At 37.8% G+C, this 16,966-nt stretch overlaps 1 protein-coding gene across 25 annotated transcripts in view; it reads right to left on the reverse strand.

Moving 5' to 3' along the window:
• The window catches only part of DLG1 (discs large MAGUK scaffold protein 1), a 279,606-nt gene extending 263,303 nt beyond the window's left edge, over positions 1–16,303 (reverse strand). For 19 of the 25 annotated variants that reach the window (XM_043594528.1, XM_043594525.1, XM_043594523.1 and 16 more), the window contains exons 1-3: positions 15,229–15,827; positions 14,844–14,893; positions 14,012–14,143 (exon numbers count right to left, since the gene is read on the reverse strand). In XM_043594528.1, coding sequence (XP_043450463.1) covers positions 14,012–14,143; positions 14,844–14,862 — 151 coding nt within the window. In that variant the 5' untranslated portion in view covers positions 14,863–14,893; positions 15,229–15,827. Of the gene's footprint in view, positions 1–14,011; positions 14,144–14,843; positions 14,894–15,228; positions 15,830–16,115 lie in introns of those variants that run through there. The other 6 variants (XM_043594514.1, XM_043594502.1, XM_043594508.1 and 3 more) reach the window with 4 other exon arrangements.
• Positions 16,304–16,966: the final 663 nt, after the last annotated feature.

A 16,966-nucleotide genomic window follows, 5' to 3' on the forward strand; every position in this document is an offset into this window, starting at 1 on the left:
ACAGAAACAACAGATGTTACTAGGGACTGGGGTAAGGAAGGAATGGGGAGTTATTGTTTTAATGGGTACAGAGTTTCAGTTTGGGATGATGAAAAGGTTCAGGAGATAGAGGGGTGATGGTCACAAAACAATGTGAATGTACTTAATGCCTTCAATTGTACACTTAAAAAATGGTAAATTTTGTTTTGTATATTTTATATTTTATCACAAAAAATTAAGCTGAGAGAGATTCTAGGAGAGCTTAAATGAGTCAAGTGCATGGAATTTCATATGTAAGTTTTACACTATTTAAATATCTTTGTTTCATACTGAGGTCAGGAAAACTGATACTGCCAGACTGTTACCAGATTATTATCTATCCCCAGCTTAAAAAGAGATTCGTTACCACACTTGGCAAACCAAAACCATATGCAAAAGTACTGAAATATTTCTGTTAACACATGTATAGTGTGGTGACATTTTTGGTATGACAGTTTGTCAGTTATTATCACTTTCCTTTAAAATATATAAATATATATACACACACCTTTAATTTTGACCCATATCCCATCTTGACTAACATTCCACACATTTTATTTCATTTGTCCACCACACTTCCTCATCTTGAAGGTATCTCAAGACTATAAAGATCAGCAACAAAGTAACACGTCTTCAGAAAATGTTTATCTATTACAATTTGTTCAGTTGTATCAATAAAGATTTTTCAAAGGTATGCCTGATCAAAAAGGGCACTCTGGAAAAACTGGACACAGGCTGAGCTTTTCTTATTAAGTCCAAAGTACTTATTATTTCCCATGCTATCAGTAGTCCCTGTTCTTTATAAGCTACATTTTATGTCAGAAAATAATTATAACACTTATCATAACTATAAAGATTTAGCAAAGAAAAAGATTATCACTGTGACAAGAAAAATATTTTTACAATAACATTCTAAGACTCAAAACATTACTTTCTATTTTTTCTTTAGATGTTTCTAACCTGGGGAGTATAACACTGAGTTCCACAAGATATCTAGCCTAAAATAAAGCAGAAGTTACTACTATAAGTAGAAGTCAAATATAACAAAAACAAATTCTAGTATAATCCCAATCTTTCCTACTTCTTGAAAATGTTTAACATGCTAAAATCTGACATTCCAAGTTATTCTCCAAAAACCAACTTCATGAAAATAAATAAAGGCATTCAATCAATGAATACTAATGGAGTGAATATGTTTTAGGAGAGAAAAGAATTGAAAGATGAGGTATAATAATAATGTCTTTGAGAGATGGAGAAAACTGAGGAAAAATATGTAACACTTAAAAATCATATAACACCATCTTAAAACAGGTAGATTTAAGAAAGTAAATCTCTACGGGCGCCTGCATGGCTCAGTTGGTTAAGCAGCCGACTTTGGCTCAGGTCATGATCTCACGGTTCCTGCGTTTGAGCCCCACATCAGGCTCTGTGCTGAGAGCTCAGAGGCTGAAGCCTGCTTCCGATTCTGTGTGTGTGTGTCTCTCTCTCTCTGCCCCTCCCCCACTTGTTCTCTGTCTCTCAAAAGAAATGAATAAACATTAAAAATTTTTTTAAATAGGTAGATTTCTATAAAAATGTGATGGCTATATTTTAAGGTGCTACAAAATCTTACACACACATTTATTTTAAATTTCTATTACTACCCATGTATTAACATTTTTGAAAATTAAATTAACCAGCTTTTTGACAATGAAAAATTCTTTTTCTTTTTCTTTTTTTTTTTTTTAAATTTTTTTTTCAACGTTTATTTATTTTTGGCACAGAGAGAGACAGAGCATGAACGGGGGAGGGGCAGAGAGAGAGGGAGACACAGAATCAGAAACAGGCTCCAGGCTCCGAGCCATCAGCCCAGAGCCCGACACGGGGCTCGAACTCACGGACCGTGAGATCGTAACCTGGCTGAAGTCGGACACTTAACCGACTGCGCCACCCAGGCGCCCCTGAAAAATTCTTTTTCAATTCTGGTTCGTATAAATCATTTATATGTTCCCATGCCAATAATATTCAATGCCAATAATCAGGGCTACGCATAATTATATCAAAATGTACAGACTATGAAAACATGTAATCACAGCAAAATAATGTTTCAGTAGTCCCATCTCAATACTATTTAATGAGAAATTGCCAAATTTACTATCACATGTAAAATGACAGAGTCCTTCAATAAATCTATGCAAACAATTCACTTGAGTCAACTCTAATCTTCAATCTTTCGTATGAAAGTATATAGAAAATGGGAGAATATAGTAGTCAAAATGATTGCCATTTAACAAATAAGAGTAATTCCATACTCATCTGAAAATCCATATAGCTCACCCAGATGTACACCAGACACATAATTAAAATGACTAATTACATTTTTATTTACTACCCTGAAAAAACTTATTTCCTTTTAAAAATAATGATGCACTAAAGCAAGCAAGAACACAAAAAAATGCAGGAATACTAAAACATACATTAGAGAAAACTACCCTTGAGTCATTTCACAATTAGAAACATTAATTTTGTTGAGCCTACTGGATCAGTCATAACACAGTCTATTTCTATTTGCCATTTATAGTCTATCAAGTGCCTTCTGTTTTGAACTAAACTGGGTCCCCACAAGTCCAGTTCCTGAACAAAGATCTAAATTACAAGGTAACAAAGCTAAAAACTTACCATATATAAATTAGAAATATAGAAACAATTGAACAATCGAAAATGTCAAGAGAATTAAAAATTCTAAATTAAACTTGGGCACATACAACTAGTCCAACAGAACAGAGAAGAATCATTTCTATCACCAAAAAATATATATTTTCAGGAAGTCTCTAAGATCACATATTTCAGAACTCTCTAAATTTAAGTAAAACATTTTGATTTGTCTTTGTTACTTTCTTGCAGAATTCAAAGTTTGCAAAACAGGAATAAGGAAAAGTACAAAATTCCAGAAACACCCACAAAGGAGTGTGAGGAAAATGTTCTCTAGCTTTTAGTTACCACTTTTATCATCCCAAACAGAATACTTACAAACTCTCAAACTAAAGAAACAAAGATCAGAGTAGGAAGTCTAAGTAGTCAAGAACCTGTAATAATTTAACATAGCATTGGCAACATCTCTAATCTATGAAAATACCTTATTTCATGGAAAAAAATATTTTTAAAAAGACCTTAACAGATACCTCTGCAAAGCAAATATACAGATGGCAAATAAGCATATGAAAAGATGGTCCACATATGTCATCAGGGAAATGAACATTAAAATACCAATGAGATACCACCATACACCCATTAGAATGGCCAAAATAGAGAACACTGACAATACCAAATGCTAACAAGGATATGGGACAATAAGAACTCTCAGTCATTGCTGGTGGGAATGCAAAATGATACAGCCACTTTGGAAAACAGTTTGGTGGTTTCCTACAAAACTAAACATAATCCTACTATACAATCCAGCAATCATGGTCCTTGGTATTTACCCAAATGAGATGAAAATTTATGTCCATACAAAAACCTGCACACAGATGTTTATAACAGCTTTATTCACAATTGCCAAAACTTAGAAGCAACCAAGATATCATTCAATAGGTGAAAACATAAACTGAATACATCCAATGGAATATTATTCAGCACTTAAAAACAAAAAAAGTTATCAACCCATAAAAAGATGTAGAGGAACCTTAAATATATGCTGTGTGATTCCAACCATACAACATTCTTGAAAAGGCAGAACTAATGGAGACAGTAAAAAGATCAGTGATTGCCAGGGTTGCAAGTGGGAAAGAGATGAATAAGCAGAGTACACAGAATTGTTAGGGCAGTAAACTATACTGTTCAATATTATAATGGTGAATACATCTCATTATACATTTGTCCCAACTACAGAACGTACAATACCAAGAATGAACACTAAGGTAAACTATGGACGTTGGGGGATAATGATGTGCCCATGTTAAGTCTGTTAATTGTAATAAATGTGCCATTCTGGTAGGGCATGTTGATAATGAGGAAAGCTATATATCTGTGGACGCAGGAGGTATACAAGTAATCTCTGTATGTTCCTCTCAATTTTGCTGTGAACTCTAATAAAACTAGTCTAAAAAACAGTCTTTAAAAAATAAAAGAAAATATGAGCTACCATGCCATAAAAAGACATTGAGAAAACTTAAATGCATATTGCTAAGGGAAAGAAGCCAAACTGAAAAGGCTACATACTTATGATTCCACCTATATGACATTCTGGAAAAGGCAAAGAACTATGGAGACAGTAAAAAGAGCAGCAGTTGCCAAGGACTTAAAAGGAGGAAGAAGGGATGAACATGTATAGCACAAGAGATTTTCAGGGTAGTGAAACTATTCTGTATGATACTGTAATAGTGGATGCATGTGTCAGAACAACAAATATGTATGTAAAGTTTACCAACATATAACACAAAGAGTGAACCCCAATGTAAACTATGGACTATAGTAACACTGGCTTACCAACTATAACACTAATGCAAGATGTTAATGAAAGGAAATGGAAGGAAGAGTGGTAATGAAGATATAGGAACTGTACTTTTCACTCAATTTTCCTGTAAAACCCAAAACTGCTAAAAAAAAAATTAAAATCTAATAATTTTTAAAAATGTACAAAGGAGTATAAAAATAACATTTATATTTTAAAAAACAATCTCACTTTATTTCAAAATAATTTCCAAATGTATTAAAGATTTAAATGTGATGCTACGGGAACGTGTGGGTGGCTCAGTCAGTTAAGCGTGTGACTTCAGCTCAGGTCATTACCTCACAGTTGGGGAGCTTGAGCCCCACGTCAGGCTGTGTGCTGACAGCTCGGAGCCTGGAGCGTGCTTAGGATTCTGTGTCTCTCTCTCTCTTTCTGCCCCTCCCCAGCTGTGTTCTCTCTCTCAATAATAAATAAACTTTAAAAAGTTATTTAAAAAAATTTGTTTACAATTTTTTTAATGTTTATTTATTTTTGAAGGAGAGAAATACAGAGCATGAGCGGGGGAGGGGCACAGAGACAGGGAGACAGAATCCAAAGCAGGCTCCAGGCTCTGAGCTGTCAGCACAGAGCCTGATGTGGGGCTCTAACTTATGAGCCATGAGATCATTACCTAAGCCGAAGTCAGACGCTTAACTGACTGAGCCACCCAGGTGCCCCAAACTAATTCTGTTTAAAAAATAGAGATGGTATTAAAGATTCTGAATACAGGAAACATTTTTATAATCTTGGGAATAGGGAAGCTTTTCTAAGCATGATACCAAGGGCAGAAAGCACAAAGAATATTGATGAATCTAAATACAGGTTTTCTTAAAAATCAAAGTTTAAAAACAAATGACAAACAAGGAAAGCTATTTGAAACTTACATGGCAGACAAAGTTGATATTCCTAATGTAGATGTTACACCTAACGATTTTATACTTCTAAGAGAAAAGGGGGGTAAAGGTGGTAGGAGAGGCAGATGACATGAACAAATAATTCACAAAAGAAATTAAAATGAATGATGTAAGAAAATTCTTACATTGGGGGTACCTGGTGGCTCAGTCGTTTGGGCATTCAACTTCAGCTCAGGCCATGATCTCACGGTTCATGAATTCTAGCCCCACGTCAGGCTCCTGCTGTCAGTGCAGAGCCTGCTTCAGATCCTCTGTCCCCCTCTCTCTCTACCCCTCCCCTGCTTGGTCTCACATGCTCTCTCTCAAAAATAAACATTAAAAAAAATTCATACATCACTGAAAATTCTTATATCGTTGGTTATTTCTTTAACCAAAGAAATCTATAATAAAATATCAAAATGACTAAAAGTATATTCCACCTATCAGAGTAGAAAATATTAAAAAGATGGATAATACCTGTATTGTTTAAGATATAGTGAATTAGTTGTTATTCCACATACTACCTAAAAACTTAAATTGAATATAATCATTTTAAAACATCAAAAGCCTTTTTTTTTTTAATTTTTTTTCAAAGTTTTTATTTATTTTTGGGACAGAGACAGAGCATGAACGGGGGAGGGGCAGAGAGAGAGGGAGACACAGAATCGGAAGCAGGCTCCAGGCTCTGAGCCATCAGCCCAGAGCCTGACGCGGGGCTCGAACTCACGGACCGCGAGATCGTGACCTGGCTGAAGTCGGACGCTTAACCGACTGCGCCACCCAGGCGCCCCTCAAAAGCCTTTTTAAAATGCAAATCCCTTTTACCAAGCAATTCATTTCTAGGAATTTACCCAAAGGATATAATAAACGATGTAGAACAAAGAGACATATACAATGTTGTTTGTAATACAGAAAAGTTATATACTTAAGTGCTCCTAGGAAATCATTAATAAAACTATAGTAAATCTATACAATGTAAACAAAGTAATTAAAGACAATACAAACCTACTGATATGGAAAGATATCCAATGAGGAATTTTGAGATGAAAAGTTAATATGTATATACACACTACATACACTTAAGCAAATCTAACTTCAGCACCTCCCTTCACCAAAAAGGACAATTCTACCTATTAGTCCACCCAATAAGTCGTTGCACATAAAAAGTGAGAAGGGAGAAGACTGTTCCCTCAGGTAGTCTCCGTTTTCATATGCCTCTAATAATGTAAACATCTCTATATCTCACTGCACTCAGTCTGATTCTAGAATTATGTGCTTTTGTACAAGAGATCACTCAAACACAAGCCAACTACTATGCCTGTTGCCTGACTGAAGAAACAATGATTTCTTTCCACTAGAGAAAAAAACAGCTATACTGCAGTTAATGAGAGACAGTGTTAAATTCCGGAAGGATTTTCACGGGTAATTTTAATCTGATGCAATTTTTCACTTTACACAGAGATTATAAATCTCCATTCGCATCGTAGGAAACAACTGTTTTAGTTGTGTAGAGAGTTTGTTTTGCAAAATCAAATTATGTATAAATACATAAAGAATAACATTCTAGAAGGATATTCACCCTATGGAAGGAGGTTACCTTTGGTGTGAGATTTTTCTTGACAACATTTTATATAAAGTACAATTAGGTGATCTTAAATGCTTTACATGGAATATGCATTATTTTTTATAATAAATTCCATTTTGGAGAGTTAGGCAACTAGAAAGCTGAAAACATTGCAATATAACCCAGCCATTTCAGAGGGAAAAAATTCTATCAGTTAATTGACTAAAAGCAAGTACAACGTTTTCACAAACTAAACTATGCAACAGTCAAGTCTACTCGAGAATACTCTGCTTCTTCTAAACCTATGTACATTAAAACCATTTTGATCCCCAAAAAGAATATCCTATAAAACTTTAAACTATGTATTACAATTTGTGTTTTGCACATTAGAAACAGGAAAATGTCAAGCCAATGTCCAAAAATAAGTTATTTCAATATTTTAAGTACCATTTGACTAACAGTCATAGGGTATTTTCACACACATATTCCTTAAAATGAGGTAAGTATCAAAAGGAACCAGAACTTCTCAGAGAAATGGCTGATTCCAAGGCTGGGCAACATACCTACAAGATGAATCTGGAATACCTTGTTAGGCCAAAAAAATGAGAAAGTACTCAAAATAATAGGGGCATGTGATAAGGACATAAAAGCAAGCTTGAGAGAGTTCTCACCAAATGAATCAGAAACAATCTGAGCACCAAAATCATTAAGGATGATAATAAATATCAACGATTAAAAGAAAAATGATACAGGGGCGCCTGGATGGCTCAGTCGGTTAAGCCTCTGACTTTGGCTCAGGTCATGATCTCAGGGTTCATGAGTTCAAGCCCCACATTGGGCTCTGTGCTGACAGCCCAGAACCTGGAGCCTGCTTTGGATTCTGTGTCTCCCTCTTTCTCTGCCCCTCCCCCACTCACACTCTGTCTCTCAAAAATAAATAAACACTAAAACAATTTTTTTAAATGATATATATATATAGATAGATAAATGGGAGAGAAGGGTTCTTACAGTAAAATGCCAAGCGTTAATTGGAAAACGTAGAAGAGTGCCACTGTTATAAAACTTCCATTTTTCAATTGTCATTTTCAACATAGTAAAAGGTTCAGGCAAGCATCATCAATGGACACTAAGTCTAGGTGGAAATTTTGCTAAAAAACAAGACATACACATGGTGTTGAAGTGTCACCCCCACATACTGCTTATAAACAAGGAAAAAACACTAACTATGGAGTAGAGAAATCAAACACCTTAATTGGGTAATCAAAATTAACAACATCGATGGAGGAAAGATATCTTGTACCTCTGAATGTACAGAACCCTAGGGAATACATAACCTGAATCTAATCACAAGCAAACACCAGAGAAACCCAAAATTAGAAAACTTATATAAAAAAATAAAAGAAATGGGGAACTGTATCCTTCAAAAATGCCAATGTCATAAAAGACCAAGGTATGGAAATGTGCCCAGACCAAAGAGATATGACAAATGAAATACCTGGTCCTAGACTTGATAGTATACTGGAAAAATATTTAGAAAAGAAAAAATTTAGTGGGAAAAACTTGACCCTACATAGATGAAACTGCTTAGACCAGAAGAAATATTTACAGATGCTTTTACAGCCCTGTGATTACAAGGTTCTGAAGAGAATTCAACCAGATTCAACATAATCAAAGCACTGCTTCAGAGCAGTCATAGGCAAAACTATTAGCATATAAATAATCCAATTCAATCAAAACCATCAACTGAAAAATTAATAAAAATTTCCTCCAATTCTATAAAGTTTTAGCCAATAAAATGATCCACAGCCTGTAATAAATGTTTTCCTTTCTCAAACCTAGCTTGCAAAGTCACACAAATGAAGTTAGTAACAAACTAAAATACAGTATCCCTGGGACCAGTTAAGAAACAAAAAATCTAAGAAATTTTGACATTTTACCATCATAGCTAGAAGTTCCACAAACCTTGATTACTAAATACACTTTCCAAAATGTGTAAACTCTGTAATTATAAACATCATTCCATCATAAATATTCTCCTTCAAAGTAAAAACTTAAAAATAAAACCACTGAACCTACAGACCAACATCTATGTTTACCACGCTTGTTGTTAGTGTTCTTTCTCACATTAAAATATTCAACTTAAGATAACATCCTAATAACAGAAAGTGAGGAGCAGCTCTGGATTCAGATGGAGTTCAGATTCTGGCTCCACAATTTAGTATCTGAAGGTCCTTGAACAAGATCTGTAATCTCTCAGTGCCTACTTTTCTAATCTATAAAATGATATAAAATGACACAATCACCTCATAGATGAATATACGCTTCATAGGATTATAACAAATGAGACACTTGCATCACACACAGAAAGTACTCAATGAAATGTCAGCTATTATTACTTTTTACATATACTTAAAAGAGTCATAATCTCATACCCATTAGGATGGCTACTATCAAAAAAACTGAAAATAACAAGTGTTGGCAAGAATATGGAGAAACTGGGGCCCTTATGCACTGTCAGTGGGACTGCAAAATAATGCAACTGCTATGGACAGCAGTATGATATCCTCAAAAAATTAAAAATATAAATACCATATGGTCCTATAATCCAATTTCTGGGTATCCCAAAAATTGAAAGCAGTTTTTCAAAGAGATATTTGCACACCCATGTTCAAAGGAGCACTATTCACAATAGCCAAGAGATGAAAACACCCTAAATGCCCATCAATGGATGAATGGATAAACAAAATATGGTATATACATACAGTAAAAAAATTCAGCCTTAGGTAGAAAGGATATTCTGTCACATGCTATCACATGGAGGAACTCTGAGAACATTAAGCGAAATAAGTTAGACACAAAAAGGCAAGTACTATATATATGAGTTATTTACAGTAGTCAAAATCAGAGACAGAAACTCCAATGGTAGTTACCAGAGGCTGAGGGCAGAAGGAAAAGGAGAGTGTTGTAGAGTTCTGGTTTTGAAAGAGGAATAAGTTCTGAACTGTTTTTGCACCAATGTACTTAACAATACTGAACTATACATTTAAAAGTGTTTAAGAGGTGCCTGGGTGGCTCAGTCAGTTAAGCATCTGACTTTGGCTCAGGTCATGATCTCACGGTTCATGGGTTCGAGCCCTGCATCAGGCTCTGTGCTGACAGCTCAGTCCTGGAGCCTGCTTCGGATTCTGTGTCTCCCTCTCTGCCCCTCCCCTGCTCATGCTGTCTCTGTCTCAAAAATGAATATACACTAAAAAAAATTGTTTAAAAAAAAAAGTGGTTAAGATGATGCACTTTTTTTTCATTTAAAAAAAAGGAGTCATACTTTTTGAAAGCCAGTACCTACAAATTCAAATGTTCTTTACCATGTTTATAAGGCCTACGGAAACTCAGTTAAAAGAACAGCAACAAATAAAGTAGAAGTCAAAAAATCTCATAAATGGACAGTATTATTTATTACATGATCCATCTTCATTTTGACAAATCTCATAACTAAAATAAAACACTGCATTAAAATAAGCTTGCTATTTATTGCAGACAAACTATACAAATCCCATGACTCAACTTAGTCAAGTCTCTAAAGTCAGCCTGATCTTGAGCTCAGGTTCTCTTCCTGTGCTCAAGGAAAGCAGAATTATTTGATCCCATAAGTAACGCCCGGGGGGGGGGGGGGGGGGGGGGGGCTAGACTAATATGAAATCTTTGAGGATTACAAAGATCATCTCAGACCCCAGATAAACCTAAGAATCATAAATAACCTCAAATCATGCTGGACCTGAACACCTGGGATCTGACCTGGACTCAAACAACACCCAGTCTACTTATTTATAAATTTTTCAAATGTAAGTGCAGAAAATGAGAATACAAAATCAAATATATTACGTTTTCAAATTGTACTCACCTAAATTAAGGATTAAAATTAGGCAGACTTTGTCTCCCATTTACACAAAGATAATCACCAGGTATTTGGAGAATAAATTTTAAAGAAATGTATAGCTCATAAACTTTTTTTTTTTTAGATATAACTTTAAATATTCAGCTTTAAAGAAGCAACTTATCACCTGAAACTCAAAAGTTAATAAAAACTTTGCTGTGTTCAGTAGTTTTTAAACCTTCAAAGATACTAGCAAACATCAGAGCTAGGACAGTGATTGCCATATTTCATTGAAATGAGGACATCAGTTCTAAGATGTACCATTCTATCATGTGCCACTAAGAATGTAAAATCATTTCCAACACACATCAGTCATAAAACGTATCCCAAATTCAAAGATATTAAAATATTTAAAAATTGTTATCTCAGAACAGATGTAATGCAATATACACATACTTGTTCCTCTGAATAACCTCAGGGTACCGGAAACCTAATCTATATAAGGTATCAACTACAGAAGGAAGAAGAAAATAAATCAACATTTCTATAGCATCAAAACCCCAGCACCCCACACAACCTTCTTTAAAATGCATGAGAACAGTCAATGCAAACTACCAGTTCAAAGAATCAATAAATAAATAATTATGCAGACAACAAGTACAAAGAAGTAACTACATAATTCACTATGACCTAAGGAGATGATTTCCAAACTCAAGCAGTCAAGAACCTTTGAAACAACTCAGATTGTCAAGACCCATGTCTCCTTTAATCCAACGGTCCACAGACACTACCTCAGAAAAAAAGAGCGCCGCCTACTAAAGGAAAAAAGTTAATCCAAGATTTTTCAGCACCTACTATGAACACAATACTCTAGTGTAGCTCAGGGCGATTTACAGGTTTAAAGTACGCTAATGTGCTGTTTCAAGAACAATGGTACCGGTGCAAAGCAAAAGGAAAGTCTTACTAACCTAAACATTTTCAGACTGAAAAAAGTAACAAAGGTTAATAAATTAACCCAATTTCAGCAAACACAAAAGAATGCATTTATTTAGGCAGTGTCAACAATTAATTCAATTACAGTATGCAAACACATAAAGATCTCTACTAAATTCACTCGTTTCAAAATTCCTAAAATCGATTACTTTTCTTACACCAAAATTCGGTATCATATCCTATTAAACATTAAAATACAAGCAAATCTAAGGTAAATTCACAACCAATGAAATTATACAGAACAAAGAAGATCACCAAATACAAACTTGTCCGAAAGCTAATTCTATTAGAATTCAATCACATGTAAGAACAGATAAACACTCAAAACAGGCAAGGCAGAATACATTTTAAAAATCCCTCCAAACACAGCATATCTACCTCCAATCTACAGAGAAATCTAAGAAGCATAGATTCTATTTACTCCACTGACCATTTAATTTTCTTCAAGTTGCAGACTCCACAATGAGAGGGACTACACCTATCTGTCTATAGGTAAATGAGGACATAGAAGTCATACTATTTTTTTTCTAAACATTGACTCTACTAAATAAAACATTCCTAAGTTTAAGGTTGATTTAGAAAACCAAATGACTAAAAATGTTTCCTTTCCTTTTTTGTTGTTTTTTCAGAGGAATCTAATTTGATCATCCATTTGGACCTTAAATGTCAGAGCTTAGAAACTGAAATGTAAAAATGTTGAGGAGTTTAAACAAAAAAGACAGAATGTTGGTAATTTTTGAAAATAGGTTCATTATATTGTTAATTATGTAATAGTTAATTATACTGTTCTATTCTTGTGTATGGTTTTTAAAGTCTATGATAATGGCGCGCCTCGGTGGCTTGGTCGGTTAAGTGTCCGACTTCAATTCAGGTCATGATCTCACAGTTCGTGGATTCGAGCCCCACGTAGGGCTCTGTGCTGACAGCTCAGAACCTGGAGCCTGCTTCAGATTCTGTGTCTCTGTGTCTCTCCCTGCTCCCCCCTCCCACACTCTGTCTCACTCTCTCAAAAATAAACATTAAAAAATTTAAATAAATAGATACTATGATAACGTTAGATATTTTAAAACTATTCAGGTGTACTGAGTGGTCTTCCTTAAAATCTTTAATTTTACAACAAACAATACAGAGTATCAATTTAGCAGTAAGGTTTTTTGACAGGGTACACTAACTTAAAGGTAATCCACAAACACATCAAAAGTTACTCTATCAATAGATGTTAGGTCATACCAACTTGAAAGTTACTAAGGAAACAAATGTAATGCAATGAAATACATACCTAATTTATATAGTCAATGATTAATTTAAAACCATTTCATTCTTAGAATTGGAAGGAACAAATTTTCTATTTCAGTGGTTAACACTTTCCAGGTACCTAGAGGCCACAGACAAATCATCTTGTTTCATAAATTGGGAATTGTGTACAAAATATAAGACTTTGTTTTAAAAAAGAATCTAGCTACTTTAAAAATCAGGAGGGAGGGAGGGCTAAAAACCACTGTTCTAATGAACTCACATTCTACAGCTAATATAGCGACCTAGAAAAGGTTAAATGACTTGTATAATACCATTCAATTAATGGCAGTGTAAAGAAGAGAATTTAGGACTCTTGACTATTTGTCCAGTTCTTTATTAGACCAATGCACAACCTTAAATTTAAGTTAGTTATGAATAATATTGTTTTAATGTTCTTGTCGATAAAATATTAGACAAAATAGCAAAATCACCTCTAAGATAATTTTCCAGATCTAAAATTCTGACTCCATGAATGCCAAGTTTTAACAGAGGTCCATATTAAGGAGACGTATGTCCTCAAACATAGAAGAACTCTTCAAACATTTTGAGGGACTCCACAGAAACAGAAGTCAAATATAGAAACAAGCTAACAATTAAGTTATTCACTCTTGTCTTTTTGAGTACTGAAACATTCTTGCAACTTCTCCATCTTTTATTAGTTAATGCTAGGATATTACACACTATCGCCAAAGATCACTGAAATAATCATAATGAAAGTTTTTTCAGTTATCAGGTATTTTTAGAAAGGATATTGGCCTATCAGACATACAACTCACTGGATGTTCAAGTTACTGAATTCCTTACAGAGAACTGAGTAAATCACTCTGTTAAGTTTAAAATAAATGAATTCAGAGGAGCATTAAGTCTAGTTGACACATAATGGTCACAAATAAAGTTTTAATTCCCACCTATTAAAGCCTGAAAGAGGTTGCTCTGAAATATGTTAATAACCCGTTCTATGGAACTTCTGAGCTGTCGGTCTTCAGTTTGGCTTAGTTTTGAACGATATTCTTCCAAAAGGTGCAATGCTCTCTGGGTGTCTGAGAAGAAAAGCAGAGTCTGATTAAAATTACACATATACAAGTGTTACACACTATTTATGCAAATAATCTGTGAGACATCTAAACACTTCCCCAAATCCTCTAGGTCAATCAATGCTACTATGTTCACACACACACACATTCCCTGAAATAATCAAAACATTTTAAACATATGTCACAGAGAAAGGAGGAAGGTGAGCAGTTTGTAATAAATGCGGGCTAGCAGTCTACCACAATAATCTACCACAATAAAAGACTGATCAAATATTAGTTAACATGGCTTCAAGTGATCTGATATGCAAAAGCAATTACCTATCTATAATTTGTCATGATAATCCAAATCTTAAATGTTTCAAAACACTAGTTCTTAGCCAGGATCCCACGTTTATTCACAAATCAGTGTTTAGTAAGAATGATAAAGTAAAATACTAAAACACCAATTCAGAGTTTTTGAAAACACATTTCAGAGAAAACAAAATTAACTGCCTCTCTAGTCACTAAAGAGATGTCAAAAAAGAAAGTTTGAAAAATATTTAGGTGGTTCTCCCTTCTAAGGATATGAGGCTTAGATTCCCCAAGTCCTAAGGCTAGGACGATGCTGTCTCATCGGAGCTGAACATTTTTAAAGCACAGCAATCACGAAACATACACACAGAAAAGCAAGTGACACTCGCAGGAGAGTTCTGAAATAAATTCTCACCTTGCTTCCGGACCGGCATTTTTCTCCAGTATCAGGAAGAGGGCACACACCTTTGAAAACATAAAACAGAACGGAGACAACTAAAGCAAAGAACAGAGTCGTAGTTAAACTAGGATTTCCCCCGAATCTCAAGTCGAAAAACTCCCAGCCCTGTAGGAAAAGGCCACCTGGCGAAGTTTTCCCAAGTGAAAGAAAAAGCCTCAAAACCCAGCAGTGTCAGTCAATCTAGAAAGCTTTTACCTAAGGGTGGGTACCCCGGCAAATTAAGAGCAGACAGAGAAGCCTGCTTCCAAATTCTCCTCGAAAGCTGCTCCCTCTCCAAAGGGTACTAAACGCCTAAACGTGAGGCCACCCCTCCCCCGGCTTAAGTATGCACATTCCCCACCTGCTCCTGGAGGGTGCAGAGGCGCTCCGACCCTTGGCCCCTAAGCCTGCAGCGACAGTAAGAGCGCTCCGACGCGGGACCAGCTGGGCTGATCACCCCACTCTGCTCTGGCCCCCTCCTCTCGCTTGCCTTTCTCCTGGCTCGCTTCCTCCGGGCTACTCCAGCGGGGGCCGGACAGGGCTGCGGCCGCTCTCCGCGACGCCCTCACGCCCCACATGCACACCTCGGCGGGCCCCCACACCTGCGGCGCCACCACAAAGTTCCTGCAAGCCGCGAGCGCTAGGAGCTGGGGTGCGCTCCGGCCTGAGTCGGGGCGGCTCCCCCGCCCTTCCCCGCTCCACGTCCCCCCGCCCCGCCCGGGGCTCGAGGAGCTGAGCTGAGGGGGGTGAGGGAACGGGGGAGGAGCTCCCCTCGGCGGCCGCACCCCCACCGCCCCTTCTTCCTCTTCCTCCGCCGCCGCCGCCGCGGCCGCCTCGGTCGCCGCGGCCCGCTAGCCCGCTCGCCCTCTCCCTTCCTAGCCGCCCCACCCCCGGAACCTCGCCTCCTTCCGCGCCCCCAACCGCTCTCCCCCCAAACTTTCCGCCAAGATGGCGGCCCCGGAGCTGGACTGCCGCGCCCCCACGTGACCGCTTTCCCGGCGCTCTCAGCCAATGGGAAGTGAGGAGGCGGCTGGCGCCGAGCCCCGGGCTCTCAGCGCTGCTACCTTTGGGTTGGTAGGGGGAGGAGGGCCAGGAGGGGGCTGGGGAACGGGAAAGGGGACCCGGGAAACATCGCAAGTGAACCTCCTCGCTTAAAGGAGCGGCCACTGGAGCGGCTCTGAAGACAAAGGAGTTGACACACAGATTCTACAGGTGGTCCTTGGTGGCCCTGGAGGAGCCCGCCTTTACCTCGCCCTAGCCCACCGGTGTGTCCCGCGGTTCAGAGCGAGGAGCGCGCCAGGCCCGGAAGGGTCGGGGTGTCTGAAGAGAGACGTGACCTCACCTACACCAGATCCAAGACACACATTCCGAGACACCCTTTAACCTCACTAAACACGTGCCGTTTTCAACTCCAAGGCAGGAGAGAGCGCCTGGCGCCCCCGGGGGTGGATCCCCAACAGGGAAAAGCGGTCTCGGGGAGGAGTCCACGGCACCACCCACATTAGGGGCGGGGGCGGGCGGAGCCTGGAAGGGGGAAGGGGAGGGGTTTGTGTGGGGTTGGGGGGTGCGATCTCTGCACTGTCTTCCACTTTGTACTGGGGCGTTTTTATTATTCGCCCTTAAGTAAAAGTTTTTTGGGGGCGTGAGAGGTTGAGTTAAAGAAGGGCACATAAAACAGGGAGACAGATTAAGAGTTTGATGATTTTACTAGAGGGTTTTTAAGTCTAAGTGATTAATTAATTCTAAGCGTGAATGTATTTAAGGGTGGAAAGAAAACATGTGTTCCTTCTTTCACTTGCTCATTCATTCACCCCTCCTTGCCTGTGCTCCCCAGCCCAGTCATCAGTCTCAGGTTATTACTCCAGCTCTGGAGGCCCCTTTAAGAACTCACCAGTAGCTACCTCCTCCGAAACCGAGCCGCCCTCAGCGCCCTTAGCGCCCTTAGCGCGCAAAGCTGGGTTAGGTTTTGACTGCAACTCTGAGCGAGACCTCGGGCCGGCCAGGACCCGGCTCTGGGTCTGAGCTACCCAGGTTGTAGAAGGAGAATTAAGAGAAATGTCACCGTCCGGGTCTTTGAGCCTCTTCTGGATAACGGGGAG

This window comes from Prionailurus bengalensis, chromosome C2 (genome assembly GCF_016509475.1).
Source record: "Prionailurus bengalensis isolate Pbe53 chromosome C2, Fcat_Pben_1.1_paternal_pri, whole genome shotgun sequence".
Taxonomy (NCBI): Eukaryota; Metazoa; Chordata; class Mammalia; order Carnivora; family Felidae; genus Prionailurus; species Prionailurus bengalensis.